At 48.4% G+C, this 14,579-nt stretch overlaps 1 protein-coding gene across 6 annotated transcripts in view; it reads left to right on the top strand.

The window, feature by feature from the left end:
* The window catches only part of GBF1 (golgi brefeldin A resistant guanine nucleotide exchange factor 1), a 123,283-nt gene extending 110,225 nt beyond the window's left edge, over positions 1 to 13,058 (top strand). For 4 of the 6 annotated variants that reach the window (XM_027529299.1, XM_027529300.1, XM_027529298.1 and 1 more), the window contains 22 exons: positions 81 to 204; positions 494 to 619; positions 889 to 971; positions 1,621 to 1,857; positions 2,140 to 2,233; positions 2,603 to 2,779; positions 3,104 to 3,168; positions 3,254 to 3,377; positions 3,570 to 3,641; positions 3,787 to 3,881; positions 4,115 to 4,268; positions 7,621 to 7,846; positions 8,353 to 8,513; positions 8,644 to 8,890; positions 9,013 to 9,218; positions 10,079 to 10,229; positions 10,318 to 10,448; positions 10,647 to 10,748; positions 11,010 to 11,123; positions 11,272 to 11,452; positions 11,604 to 11,732; positions 12,208 to 13,058. In XM_027529299.1, coding sequence (XP_027385100.1) covers positions 81 to 204; positions 494 to 619; positions 889 to 971; positions 1,621 to 1,857; positions 2,140 to 2,233; positions 2,603 to 2,779; positions 3,104 to 3,168; positions 3,254 to 3,377; positions 3,570 to 3,641; positions 3,787 to 3,881; positions 4,115 to 4,268; positions 7,621 to 7,846; positions 8,353 to 8,513; positions 8,644 to 8,890; positions 9,013 to 9,218; positions 10,079 to 10,229; positions 10,318 to 10,448; positions 10,647 to 10,748; positions 11,010 to 11,123; positions 11,272 to 11,452; positions 11,604 to 11,732; positions 12,208 to 12,488 — 3,280 coding nt within the window. In that variant the 3' untranslated portion in view covers positions 12,489 to 13,058. The remainder of the gene's footprint in view (positions 1 to 80; positions 205 to 493; positions 620 to 888; positions 972 to 1,620; positions 1,858 to 2,139; positions 2,234 to 2,602; positions 2,780 to 3,103; positions 3,169 to 3,253; positions 3,378 to 3,569; positions 3,642 to 3,786; positions 3,882 to 4,114; positions 4,269 to 7,620; positions 7,847 to 8,352; positions 8,514 to 8,643; positions 8,891 to 9,012; positions 9,219 to 10,078; positions 10,230 to 10,317; positions 10,449 to 10,646; positions 10,749 to 11,009; positions 11,124 to 11,271; positions 11,453 to 11,603; positions 11,733 to 12,207) is intronic. The other 2 variants (XM_027529303.1, XM_027529301.1) reach the window with 1 other exon arrangement.
* Positions 13,059 to 14,579: the final 1,521 nt, after the last annotated feature.

Genomic DNA, 14,579 nt, shown 5'->3' with positions numbered 1-14,579 from the left:
GGGGAACTATAGCTATAGATAACCCAACATTTGCAACTTATTATATCTTAAGTCTTTCATCCTTCTTTCTTTCCCTGTAGCACTTTCAGCTTTCAGGGTCTGCGATTAGATGAAGCTCTCCGGCTCTACCTGGAAGCCTTCCGCTTGCCCGGGGAAGCACCGGTCATCCAGAGGTTGCTAGAGGCATTCACAGAACATTGGAGGGTGAGTTTGAGTGGCAGGGGCTGAGTCCAGCATCCCAAATTAATTTGACTAAGGGTTTCTGTGGCTTCAACTGAAAGACCCAGTTTCTGTCTCCTAAGAAGGCTGAGAAGAACATCAATGAGCTTTTTCCCATAGAGGGGATGCCAACTTCCATCAAGGAGTTGGCAAGAGATGGGTCATTTTCTGACTGGTACCTTCCCTCTGTCTCAGCATTGACCAGTAGGTTGGCAGTGAGGGTTTGATTGGCCAGAGAAGAGCATTGACATAGGCGGGGTCTTTGCTTTTTCAGAATTGTAATGGCTCCCCATTTGCCAATAGCGATGCCTGCTTTGCCCTGGCCTATGCTGTCATCATGCTTAATACTGACCAGCACAACCACAATGTTCGCAAACAGAATGCGCCCATGACCCTAGAGGTAAGACTGAATCCCAGCCGTGGCAGAGCAGTTCCAGCACAGCTTTGGAGGTAGCAGGAAGGATGTGGGATTTCCATTGGGCACAGTGGACATGGTTCTGTCCAAGGGAGTCAGGGAGGGCTGGGCAGTACAGAAGAGGAACTGGGGTAGGGAAGTGGATTCTTTTACTTACTGTTTCCTAAGTCCTATTTACCATAGACCCAGGAGTTCCTTGAGTGGGGCTTCAGCATTGACACATGGTAGGGTGAATCTTACTGCCCTGTCTCTAGGAGTTTCGCAAAAATCTAAAAGGTGTGAATGGAGGCAAGGACTTTGAACAAGACATCCTGGAGGACATGTACCATGCCATCAAGTGAGTATGTGTAGAGAATGCTGTAACATCTCTGCTAAGGAGAAGCACACTGCTTCCTTTTCCAAATGTTGGCATCATATCAGTCTGCAGTGACTCACATGCCCTGGATTTAGCTTCGTACTTTAGCTGGGCAGCCCCATCTCCTCCAACTCATTTATTTCTTAAAGAAGCTGAACAGTACTATAACTGAAGAACCCTGAGCCAGGATTCAAACTGCCTCTGCTGAGTGGAGGGGGCATCATTGCCCTGTTTTCTGAATCCACAGCAGCTAGATTTTCCTGTCTAGCTCACAAAATGCGTTAGGATGGGGGTAGTAGAGAACCCAAAATGAGTGCTAGAGGGTGAAGTTTGGGACACTTAGATTTTTACTATAAACCAGAAAAAGAATTGTTTATTCTCTCATACTCAGAAAGAATATGAGATCTTACTATAGAACTAAAGGGCCACTTAGAGACAGGGCTTGGAGATTATGGGATGCTTCCTTTCTTTCTCCCTGGTGCCACTGGTGGGCAGGAAAGCAGACCACTAAGCTGCAGTTTTGATGACCTCTCATTGGTGGAAGTGCCAGTTCTGGGCAAAGCCCCTTTTCCTAGGTTGTGACCAGTCAGTTCAGAGCAGTGCACCTACTCTTTTTGTTACCTCCTGACAGGAATGAGGAAATTGTGATGCCTGAGGAGCAGACAGGCTTGGTCCGGGAGAATTATGTGTGGAATGTGCTGCTTCATCGTGGTGCCACCCCAGAGGGCATATTCCTACGTGTGCCTGCTGGCAGCTATGATCTTGACCTCTTCACCATGACCTGGGGCCCCACTATTGCTGCTCTCTCTTATGTCTTTGACAAAAGCCTTGAGGAGACAATCATCCAAAAAGCCATCTCAGGCTTCAGGTAGCCAGGATTTGACTTTGGTCTTAATCTTCTTCCACCTCTCTGAGTTAACATGATTGCCTCCATGCCTCTCTGACTCCTACTCTTATTGTCCTTAGAATGGGGTTCCTCCTGAGTTTTTGGAGGGAGACTGAAGCTTGGGAAAGCTCAGTATTAAACAGACTCAAGAGTAAAAGGTTTCTTCCTGAGACTGATTAGGGAAGAATCCCAAGCAAGCCTCCTTGAGGACTTGGAAAGGCTGCCTGGCCTCTCAGTGACTGTATCTGGTATGTGACATTACAGGAAGTGCGCCATGATCTCCGCCCACTATGGCCTCAGTGATGTGTTTGACAATCTCATCATCTCTCTATGCAAATTCACAGCTCTCAGCAGTGAGGTGAGCAGCGATAGGAACTGTGTTCTTGGCATTCCAAAGGAAGACCTCTCCCTTGGCCATAGATCTACCCTTATCTGTGGAGCTGATTCCCTTCAGCATATTCTCTCACTCAGCCAGACTACACAAGAGCTTAGGCCATTTCTGTCTGACATCCCTGTGATGAGAATAGCATTACCTCATATAATGGGGATGAGAGAGGAGACACAATAGTGGAGAAGGCCTTAGCCAGGTTAGCCCTTCTCACCAACATTACAGGGGATTGAAGCAGAAATAGCAGAAGGACCCTTAGGAACCATAGGTACAGGCCAAAGAGAATCTCCTTTCAATTCATTTGCCAGGCTCTCAGCCTCTTCTCATCTTCTTTTCCAGTCTATTGAGAACCTACCCACTGTGTTTGGAAGCAACCCTAAAGCCCACATTGCAGCCAAGACGGTGTTCCATTTGGCCCACCGTCATGGTGACATCCTGCGAGAGGGCTGGAAGAATATCATGGAGGCCATGCTGCAACTCTTCCGAGCCCAACTGCTACCCAAGGCTATGGCAGAGGTAATTCTTGGTAGGAGACTAATCGATAATAACAAGGCAAGAGGTCCAAGATTATGTACTGTTTGTTTTTAGAAATGGTTGAGAATAGCACTGGGCCTGATGCATGCTTACCAGGAACGCCTCAAATGTAAGACCACAGATCTTCAGCCAGGGGATAGCTGTGAAGGAAGACTGGTAGAAGTCATTACCAGTCACCAATTGGAGGGGACCCTGTCTGTTGTGGAGGGCAGAGGGCAACAGGAAAAAAGCCAGAAAACTTTACTCAGAGGAATAGGAAATGCAAAAGGCATGTGAGAAGAAATTATTCTTGACCTGATTTTCCAGGTAGAAGACTTTGTGGATCCCAATGGCAAGATCTGTCTACAGCGGGAAGAGACACCATCAAACCGGTGAGGGCAAATCAGAGGCTAGAGACTTTGGGGAGGGAGTATTAGAACTGTAGAGCTCACTAGAGCTTGTACCCTCTTTCTCCAGAGGAGAGTCAACAGTGCTGAGCTTTGTGAGCTGGCTGACACTAAGTGGTACTGAGCAGTCGAGTGTGCGGGGCCCATCCACTGAAAACCAAGAGGCCAAGAGAATGGCTTTGGACTGTATCAAGGTAACTGACCCTGCTCACCCCTGGTGAACAAGCCTAGACCCTTCTGTACAAGATAAGACACCGCTGTATGAACTGAAGACTAGGATCACTAGCGTTTGTGACCAGAGCTGACTCCTTCTGCCCTCTCTTCCTAGCTTCTTGGGAACATTCTCTTCCCTCTAGTCCTTATCATTAACCCTTGTGCCCCTCTAGCAATGTGACCCAGAAAAGATGATCACAGAAAGCAAATTCCTCCAGCTGGAGTCACTGCAGGAGCTCATGAAGGTACAGAGTGAAGAGGAAAGAGGGATGAAAGGGCTGGGCTGGGTCTGGGAGGGGAGACAGGGACATATGCCTCAGTCACTGTCAGGGCTGGGCCAATGGCTGGCTTCTTCTCCATGCCTTCTTTCCTGCAATTATTCTCCTCCAGGCTCTGGTCTCAGTGACACCAGATGAAGAGACCTATGATGAAGAGGATGCTGCTTTCTGCCTGGAAATGCTGCTGAGGATTGTGCTAGAGAACAGGTAGCAGGCAGTCTTTAGGCAGGCCTCATACTGGACTTGTGCCAAAGGGATGGAAGCCTGGAGTCATCTTGCAGGGTGGACTCTAGGGACAAGAAGCACAGGAAGCTGCAGGCAGTGGAGGAGAAGCTTGCTCATTAGACCTGCCTTGCAGGGCCTAGCTTCAGTCAGAAAAGAAGGCTTATTGCCTACCGGCCTCTTCATCTGAGACTGTCTTCATCCCTTATGTTTCTCAGGGACCGTGTTGGCTGTGTGTGGCAGACTGTTCGAGACCATCTATACCACCTATGTGTCCAGGCCCAGGACTTCTGCTTCCTTGTGGAGCGGGCAGTGGTGGGGCTGCTGCGCCTAGCCATTCGGTTACTCCGGAGAGAAGAGATCAGTGGCCAGGTAAGCAGAGTGCAGCTGGGAGGGCAGGAAGTTATATAAGGGGTAGAACCACAGTATTAGTTATGGATATGGCCTGAAACAGAGAGCTCATTTAATACCCTATAGCATGAGCCCAATGGCAACCCACTCCAGTACTCTTGCCTGGAAAATCCCATGGACGGGAAGGGCCTGGTGGGCTGCAGTCCATGGGGTCACTAGGGTCGGACACGACTGAAGCGACTTAGCAGCAGCAGCAGCAGCATGAGCCCAGTGATCTACACAGGGCTGGGGGAGTCTTAACAGGTGGCATTGGAAGTGAGTCTGGAATGGCCTCAGGCATGAAGCCTGATACTCAGTGTCTGTGCTCGGTAGGGTTGGACAGCTACTGCCCTGTGGCAGTCCCAGCCCTGTACCTGATTTCCTAGTTCTCATGCTTAGGACCTTTGCCCAATTTATAAAAAGACAACCAGCATAGAAATAATAAGTGAGTTCTGCAAGATCAGGGGATATAAGATCAATACACAAAAATTAATCACATTTTTTAATACTAACAATGATCATATAGAAAATGAAACCATTTCAAGTGTTCCAAATGAAATCAAATACTTAGCTATAGACCTAACAAAACATGTATATACTCTGTATGCTAAAAATTACAAAATGCTGATGAAAGATATTAAAGAAGACCCATATAAATGAGACATAGTATATGCATAGATTGAAAGATTCAGTGTAGTGAGGACACCATTTCTCTGTTAATTGATCTGTTTAATGCAACTCCTATGAAGATCCCAGCAAGGTTTTTTTGTAGACAAACAAGCTTATTCTAAGATTTACATGGAAAAGCACAGGCCCTAGAATAGCCAAAAAACATTTTGAGAAAAAAGGTGGGAAGGGTCACTCCATCTGATATTAAGGCTTACTATACAGCTACAGTAATCAACACTGTGGTATTTTTGGAGGGACAGACACATGAATCAATGTAACAAGCCAAAAACAGACCCACACAAAGAAACCTAACTAATTTTTTGACAAAGGTGCAAAAATAATTCAGTATAGAAAGGATAACCTTTTTAATTGCTGGAGCAATTGAAATCCACGGTGGGCGGTGAACCTAGACCTAAGCCTCATACTTTATAGAAAAGTTAACTCAAAATGAATTATAGATTTAAATGTAAAATGTAAAACTCGGAAACCTTTAGATAGAAATACATGAGGATATCTTTGGGAGCTGAGCCAAGAGTTCTTAGACTTGACACCAAAAATACAATCCATAAAAGGAAAAACTGATAAATTAGACTCATCAATATGAAAAATTCTACTCTATCAGAGCCCAATGTGGAAAGGATATAAAGACAAGGAGTGTTTGTTTTCAAATCAAATACCTGAGAAAAGACTAATATCTAAAATGTAAAAGAACACAAAACATAACAGTAAAAAAAAAAATTAGAAAATGAGTGAAATATATGAAAAAGATACACAGATGGCAGATAAGCACATGAAAAAGATTAAGTGATGTTCAAATCATTAGCCAGCAGGGAAACACAAAACCACAGTGAAATACCACTGCACACCTCTCAGAATGACTAAAGTGAAAAATAGGGATAATACCAAATGCAGACAAGGATGTGGGTCACTCATAAATTGCTGGTGGGAATGTAAAACAATAGAGTCATTTCTTATCAAACTAAACATGCAGTTTTAACCCAGTCCAGCAATTGTGCTCTTGGGTGCTTATCCTAGAGCAATGAAAGCTAACTTTTATAAAAACCTGTGCATGAATGTTCACAGAAGCTTTATTTGTAGTAGCCAAAACTAGAATCAGCCCAGATGGTTTTCAGCATAAAAGTATAGTGTATGTATACCATGGGATACTATTCGGCAACTAAAAGCAACAGACTATTGATACACAATTTCTTGGATGGTTCTCCAAGGAATTATGCTAAATGAAAAAAGCCAATCCCAAAAGGTTATATACTGTATAATTCCATTTATATGACATTTTTGATTGACAGAGTTTTAGAAGTTGTGGACAAATGCCCAGGGGGTAAGGATCGGGGCAAGAAAGAGTTCATGGAATTCTCCAGGCCAGAATACCAAAGTGGGTAGCCTTTCCCTTCTCCAGGGGATCTTCCCAACCCAGGGATCGAACCCAGGTCTCCCGCATTGCAAATGGATTCTTTACCAGCTGAGTCACAAGGGAAGCCCAATAATACTGGAGTGGGTAACCTAGCCCTTCTCCAGGGGATCTTCCCAACCCAGGAATTGAACTGGGGTCTCCTGGATTTGCAGGCGGATTCTTTACCAACTGAGCTATCAGGGAAGCCCAAGAAAGAGGAAAGTGTGGTTATAAAAGAACAACACGAGGGATCCTGTGGTATTGAAACTATTCAGCATCTTGGCTAGTGGTGGAAACGCAAACCTCCACAAGTTAAATTTAATTAAATTGTGTAGAACTTAATATACATATAAGTAAAACTGGGGAAATCTGAATAAGATTAGAGAATTCCATCAAGGAATACTATAGTTTTGCATAATGTTACTGATCTTTTCTTTTTTTCAGTTTTTTAAAACTTAAACTTTTAATATTGAGTTAAAAGTTATATATATCTATATAACTATATATCAATATAGTTATATTGATAACTATAGATTCATATGCAGTCTTTTATAATAAAGTATTGGATATCAGGTAATTTATTAGATGCTGTACTGAAAATGGCAAACAAAATGGTTGTAAGTGCATCAGGTGTTCACCTTTATGATGGCATGTCTGACTGGGAGCTGTGGCACCCTGACACTGCCCAGCATCGCAAGAGAGTATTGTACTGCATGCACATCAGTAGCCCTGGAAAAAATTAAAACTCTTAAGTATGGTTTCTACTGAATGTGTATTGCTTTTGTACCACTGTAAAGTCCCAAAAAATCTATATCAGATCACCATAAGTTGGGGGCTGTCTGTATACATTCCCCATTTTTCCCCAATGGTAGCACTATGCAAAACGATAGTATAGTATCCTAACCAGGATACTGACATTGATATAGTTTACTAATCTTACCAGATTTCCCCAGTTTTGGTTGTACTCATATGTGTACTAAGTTCTACACAGTTTAATCACTTGTGTAGATTTGTGTTTCCACCACTAGCGAAGATGCTGAATAGTTCCACCACCACAGGACTCCTTGTGTTGCCCTTTTATAACTTGCCCCTTTCTTGCCCCCATCCCTCGCCCCTGGCCATCTGTCCACAGAGTACCCTAAGTTGGGTCTTAGCTGAACCATCCTCATTGGCCTAAGGAGACTGCTGGGGAAAGAGGCTAGACAGGATACTGTGTGCCCACTTTCTACTTCCTGCTCCCTACTCTTGCCCCAGGTACTGCTCTCCCTGCGCATTTTGTTACTAATGAAGCCCAGCGTGTTGTCCCGAGTCAGTCACCAGGTAGCCTATGGGCTCCATGAACTCCTTAAGACCAACGCAGCCAATATCCACTCAGGCGATGACTGGGCCACTCTCTTCACACTGCTGGAGTGCATTGGCTCAGGTGTAAAGCCTCCAGCTGCCCTGCAGGCCACAGCCAGGGCCGACGCACCTGATGCTGGTAAGCCCTTTTCCAGGGACATCTGCAGTGGCAGATAAACAATCACGGCCCCAGTGGCTGAGACAGGAAAACAAAACACAGGTTGTTGTGTTCATCAGATTAAATACCCTTGGCTCTGCCATCTGCTTCCAGGGCTTCCTGTGCCCACTGGCCTCTCACCAGTACTCACAGACTAACAGCATAAAGGCAAGCATGGAAAAGGCTATGAGCCAGGCTTCCTACTGTCCTGAGGGCTGTTTCCTCAGAGACTGTCCTCACTGCCATCTCCCTCCCCAACAGCTGCTACTAGATGCCATCCAGAGCCCAAATTAGCCTGCTGCCCCATTTGGTCAAGAGAGCAGCTCTGCAGGCCGTCCTTCAGCCCTCTGGTGACAGAGCTGAAACTAATCTAGACCCAGAGAAAAGAGAGGCCAGGCTTCAGCACCTTTCTTCTGATAACTGAAATTATCCCTCATCCCAACATCCCCATTGCCACCCTGACTCTGCCCCTTTCCCTGCTGTCTCAGGGGCCCAGTCAGATAGTGAACTCCCATCCTACCATCAAAATGATGTGAGCCTGGACCGGGGGTACACTTCTGACTCAGAGGTCTACACTGACCATGGCAGACCTGGCAAGATTCATCGATCGGCCACGGATGCTGATGTGGTCAACAGCGGTTGGTTAGTGGTGAGTGAGCATATGGGCAGCGGGTGAGTCTTCCCTCCTTGGCCTGTGGAAAAGATTCCTGGTCCTTGAGAGGGCATCTAGGGGATGATCAGGGTCAAGCCTGGATTCTCAGCTCTTCTGTACTCAACAGGTGGGGAAAGATGACATCGATAACTCTAAGCCAGGGCCTGGGCCCAGCCGGCCAGGTCCTTCACCCCTGGTCAATCAGTACAGCCTAACGGTGGGGCTGGACCTCGGGCCACATGATACCAAGTCCCTGCTCAAGTGTGTGGAGTCACTGTCCTTCATCGTGCGTGATGCTGCCCACATCACACCTGACAACTTCGAGCTCTGTGTCAAGACTCTCCGCATCTTTGTGGAGGCCAGTCTAAATGGCGGTGGGTATCCTGATGAAGGGGCAGTTGGGGAGTAGCCATGTGAATTATGGGGCAAAGAGGGGGAAAGGCAGGCCATCTATGCCCATAGATGTGAAATGTGTCCTGGGTCTGGCCCTGCTTAGGGTACAAGTCCCAGGAAAAACGTGGCAAGAGTCACAAATATGACAACAAAGGGAACCGCTTCAAGAAAAAATCCAAGGAAGGCTCAGTGCTTCGGCGGCCTCAAACCTCCAGCCAACATGCCGCTAGGGGCGGGCATAGTGACGACGATGAGGATGAAGGTGTGCCAGCCAGCTACCATACGGTGTCTTTACAGGTCAGTCAGGACGTAAGTATGGCACCCTTTATTTCCTCTCCTCTCCCAGTACCTGACATCGGGAGTCTTGGTGGGGCCAGGGACAGCCAGGGCTAAGAGGAAGGGCCTGTTTTCCAGCCCAAGTCCTCGGCTAGCACCCCCAGTGTTTCCCTATCCAAGACTACTTGTAAGTCTTCATTTGCTTAATTTTAAAATTATAGTTTATTTTTTAAATAAATAATTCTAATGCACATAGTACAAAGTTCAAAAGGTACAAAGGGTAAACAGATAAAAGTCCCATTCCATTCCTGTCCCTAGCTGCTAAGTTCTCCTTACCAGAGGGAACCACTGCCGCCAGTTTTTGTTTCTTTCTCGTTATTCTGTTGTCTGTTCAGAATGTACAAAGTTTATTTTATGAGCAGACTTTATATCACTAAATAAATGGAGAACTAATTGCTTTAAATAGAATAACTTTAGAAAAATAATGAAAACAAAAATTACTACATCTGTCCATACACTACTGCCTGTCAAAGCCTCTGAGCCTGAGATTTGCCATTTTTAAAATGAGATTAATGAACATGAGGCTTTATCTGTCATCAGGGTGAAAGAGAAGTGAAAAGAAAGTGCCTTTCTCACTGTGTAATTGTGTTATTAAATTCTTAGTGCACACACCTCAAGTCCCTGCTACTGGGAGTAATACCTGTCTTTGGAAAACACTGGTCAGGACTAGGACACCCAGCTCACAAAGTTGGAGAGAGTGATGAGAGGAGTGTGGTGCGATCAGTACTAGGGGCTCCCTTGAGGACTCAGTCAGGGACAGTGGGAGCGGGCTGTTGGGGAGGGGGTCCAGCAGACCTAACCCCATTTGTGTCCTGCCCCTCCTGTGATTCCAGTTGCTAGATCTGATGCACACCCTGCACACAAGGGCAGCCTCCATCTACAGCTCATGGGCGGAGGAGCAGCGCCACCTGGAGACAGGTGGCCGGAAGATTGAAGCTGATTCACGCACCCTCTGGGCTCACTGCTGGTGCCCTTTACTGCAGGGTAAACCTCAGGGGCAGAGGTGGAGCTGGTGCTTAGGAGGTACCGAGATCAGGATGCCTGAAGGATCTGAGCCTGTTCTTGTTCTCAGGCATTGCCTGCCTGTGCTGTGATGCCCGGCGGCAGGTGAGGATGCAGGCACTGACCTATCTGCAGCGAGCACTGCTGGTACATGATCTGCAGAAGTTAGATGCTCTGGAATGGGAGTCCTGTTTTAACAAGGTAGGCCCTCCCTCTGGTCTTAAGGTAAAGCGCAAATCCTAAAGACAGGGATCCCCTGGCAGCCTGAAGAGCTGCTAATGTCAATCCTCAGCTGATTATACCTTCCCTCCTGCTCTGTACCCACCCTCCTCAACCCAGGGTCAGGTGGGCAAGGCTTCCACCTGACCCTTCTGGAGAGATGTTGACTCTACCCACCAGGTGCTGTTTCCTCTACTGACCAAGCTCTTGGAGAACATCAGCCCTGCAGATGTGGGTGGGATGGAGGAGACCCGGATGAGGGCTTCCACCCTGCTCTCTAAGGTACTGTCACCACCCTGCACTCACCCACTCTCTCCACACCTGCCATTTCAGAAGCCTGAGAGGACCCAGAGATGTAGTGTAGGCGCTTATGACCCCCAGCTGTAGAGAGAGACTCAGCAGGAACCAGGAGGATTTTGGAATTCAGAGGAGTCTCTGATCCAGGAGTCCCATGAAAGATAGAGAAGGCTTGCCTCCTACCCATGGAGAGGGGTGCAGAAGGCTCCTACCTTCCTCTCGGCTGAAAGGGGCTGGGGGCCATAGGTCTTCCTGCAGCACCTGTCTCCACTGCTGTCGCTCTCCACCTTTGCGGCCCTCTGGCTGACCATCCTGGACTTCATGGACAAGTACATGCATGCAGGCTCCAGTGACTTACTGGTACGTTCTGTCTCAGCCCAACACTGCTGCCTGCATCCTCTCCTACCTTCTGGGAAGACCTGCTGTTTCCCCCTTGGTGGCTTTCTCCTTCTTACCATATTCCCCCATATCCCTTTTCCCATTCTCATGGTCCCACTGCCATCTGCAGTCAGAGGCCATTCCAGAGTCTCTGAAGAACATGCTCCTGGTGATGGACACAGCAGAGATTTTCCACAGTGCAGATGCCCGAGGAGGCAGCCCCTCAGCCCTCTGGGAGATCACCTGGGAACGCATTGACTGTTTCCTGCCCCACCTGCGAGATGAGCTCTTCAAGCAGACTGTCATCCAGGGTAGGGGGCTCCGACCAACTTCATCAGAGAGAGTCTGGAGCTAATAATTAGTTCTCTGTGCCCTGGGTAGGTGGGAAGTCTAGTAGGCAGCCAAGACTCTACTCGAGAGAAAGCACTGAGAGCTGCCATCTGGATTCTCTGCCATCCCCAGACCCTGTGCCCATGGAGCCTCATGCCCCCAAACCGCTGGCCTCAGCACACCTGACTCCTGCTGCTGGTGACACTAGGAGCCCTGGCCATCCACCTCCCCCAGAAATGCCCTCTGAGCTGGGGACCCGTGGTGAGTCCCTCTGAGTGAGCTTGCTGGATGTCAAGGCCTAAGAGGAGGCCCAGAGTACTTTATGACTGCTGCTGAGCACCGGCAGTGAGCCAGGGGAAGAAGGAAGGAGCCATAGGATCCTGCTCACCTGCTCTTCCTGTGGGAGATTGCAGGGCCAGGTCTGATGAGCTCGCTGCCTGGGATTTCCAGGCTTCAGAAAAGAAGGCTGGATTGGGAACTTGGGATGAAGAGGCAGAGGTGCCCTTCAGGGATGCTAGTAAAAAGCAGACCAAAATTAATCTGACTGGAGGTACAACAGTGGGGGGAGTGAGTAGGTATGAGGTAACTGGACACTGGAATACGTTTCAAGCAGAGAATCTCAACTATGTAGACTGGGAGAGGTCATTTTGCTCACAGGAATGGGGAGGAGCAGAGTGTGGTAAACCAGCTGCAGACTGTAAGGGAGTTTGACTGCAGCCACCTTGCTTTCCTCTAGACTTTGAGAAGCCCGAGGGCCCCCGACCTGCTAACAGCAGTTCTTCTGGATCACCAGTGGCGTCCAGCCCCAGCAGGCTGAGCCCTACCCCAGATGGGCCTCCTCCGCTGGCTCAGTCCCCATTGATCCTGCAGCCCTTGGCCTCCCCGCTGCAGGTGGGCGTGCCCCCCATGACTCTGCCCATCATCCTCAACCCCGCTCTCATTGAGGCCACCTCACCTGTGCCCCTCTTGGCCACACCTCGTCCCACAGACCCCATGCCCACCTCTGAGGTCAACTAAGGCAGGCCCCTCAGCTATCAGGACCAGTACTTCGTAGCAGGCTGTCCTGGCCCCGCTCTCAGCTGTCCCAGGGGCCACAGACTCTTCAGTCCCAGCCCAAGCGGCTGTCACTGCTTTTTGGATGGGGATGGGAAATGGAACTTTTATGGCCCCTCCTAGGACCCACAGTTAGTCTGTGGGACCTTCCTCCTCTGCTCTCCATTCCTGGGAGTCCAACCTGAGAGCACACTCAGGTATCACCTGCAGGCTGGCAGCTCCGGGGAGGGAGGCATCACTGTGCCAGCCCTGCAGTGCCCACCCTTGGGCCCCTCCTGCCCATGTCAGGCATCGAGAGCCAAGTCAACCACTCTGCACTTTGTTTCCCTTTCCCAGCCCCACTCTCACTAGCCCTGGACCACCACCTCTAGTTTTTCCTTTTATTAATTGGTCAGTTTGGAGAGTTGATTTGCGCCATAGAGTGTGGGCAGGTGGGACTGGAGAAAAGGAATGCCCACAGGAGCATGTACATATGGAAAAACAGGAAAACAATGGACTTTTTATGATGTAATAAATGTCTTAGTACCAACATCATGGCCTTTTCTTCTGGTTTCCTTCTTGAGCTTGTGGGTACCATGTTCTGGGATACGTAGGCCCTCACATGAACAGAGGCCGAGCCTACCAACCATGGTCAGGATTCCTTCACCACTGCTGCTACCCACCTCCCCACCCCCCGACCACCACCACCACCACCATCGTAGCAGTGCTCCCTTGTCACCAGGGATGTGCTGGGGGTTGACAGTTCTCTTCCCTAACTGCTCCAATGGAGATAACTGTGACAGCCCAGGCTGGGGTCAAAGGGAAGGTGAGCCAGGGCTGAGCTGTCATTACTCAGAAGGCTTCCCTCAGGTGTGCTTCATAGTCCAGCAGCACAGGGAGCCCATGGGCCTTAGCGGGTGGGAGGCTACCTTGCCCATAGCTGTGAGCTTGTGTTTCTGGACACAGGGCATTCATTCTGGCCCGTAACTGAGCATGGAAATGTTTTTCCTATCCCGTAGCCTCCAAACAGCCCAGCCACTGAAGTGTGATTGGAGAAACCCTTCTCTTCTTTCCCTTTGCATCAGGATAAGACAAGGAGTGTGCATGGGGCAGGCAGCATGGCTTCTGCAGGGCTGAGCTACTGTGGGTGGGTTGCAGAATGCTATTAAGCCTTCCCAAGTGAAGCATCTCCCATCATCTTGACTTCCTCCTCTACCATAGTCTCTTCCACCAAAGGGTGGAGAGTAGTACCAGTGGGCCTCCCTTTTGGAGACTTGGGGGCGCTCACCTCTTCATTGGACCCAGCTGTGTCTGTGATCATTCAGCCTCTCAGTCTTCCCTTTGCTCAGCACAACCACGTGGATGGGTCTGGATGTCTGTCAGTGCCTCCCTTGGGTGTACTGCTGTGGAAACGGAAACAGCTGGATGTGGAACAATACTAACAGGAGTCCAGCAGCTCCTGCACTAGTCTCTTCCGCTTCCCTTCCTTCTGCAAATAATCCAAACCGTGCCTGCTTGCCACACTAACCTAAAACCTTGCCCCTGGGAAAATTATGAGTAAGACTGAATGCCTCACCTGCTCTTTTCCTTATGGGTGCAGAAGAGCCTGGATCTACAATCAGGTAGACACTTGGACCATTGGCTTTGACTCTAACATCTCTGTTCTCCCTTCTGAGCCCCACAGCTCTGCCTTCAGAAGCTTCTGAAGGAAGGGAAACATGAGGTGAGGGAGACAACATAGACTAACATATAGAAATCCAAAGTCTATCCTGTGAACAAAATAATACGAAAAGTCTGTAGCCCTTGGTCTGAAATATTAGGGAAGAAGCTGGGGTGATTGCAAACTGAACCCCACCCCACTGGCAAGCAAAGGAAAACATTCGTCGAAAGTCTTATTCTGGTATAGAAAAATCAGCTGACATATAACCTGACTTGTGTTGAACAGTGTTGTCAGGTGAAGGAAACTACAAGAAGATCTAATACGCAGGCCTTAATTCTGACCAAGAAAGACTGGCTAATGACGTGGAAGTGACAAAACCTCTGGGAAAATAGTATAATCTGGAAGGAAATGCTGGT

Source organism: Bos indicus x Bos taurus, chromosome 26 (genome assembly GCF_003369695.1).
Source record: "Bos indicus x Bos taurus breed Angus x Brahman F1 hybrid chromosome 26, Bos_hybrid_MaternalHap_v2.0, whole genome shotgun sequence".
Lineage (NCBI taxonomy): Eukaryota > Metazoa > Chordata > Mammalia > Artiodactyla > Bovidae > Bos > Bos indicus x Bos taurus.
The sequence above is the reverse complement of the archived record's forward strand: the minus strand, read 5'-3'. Positions and strand labels throughout refer to the sequence as shown.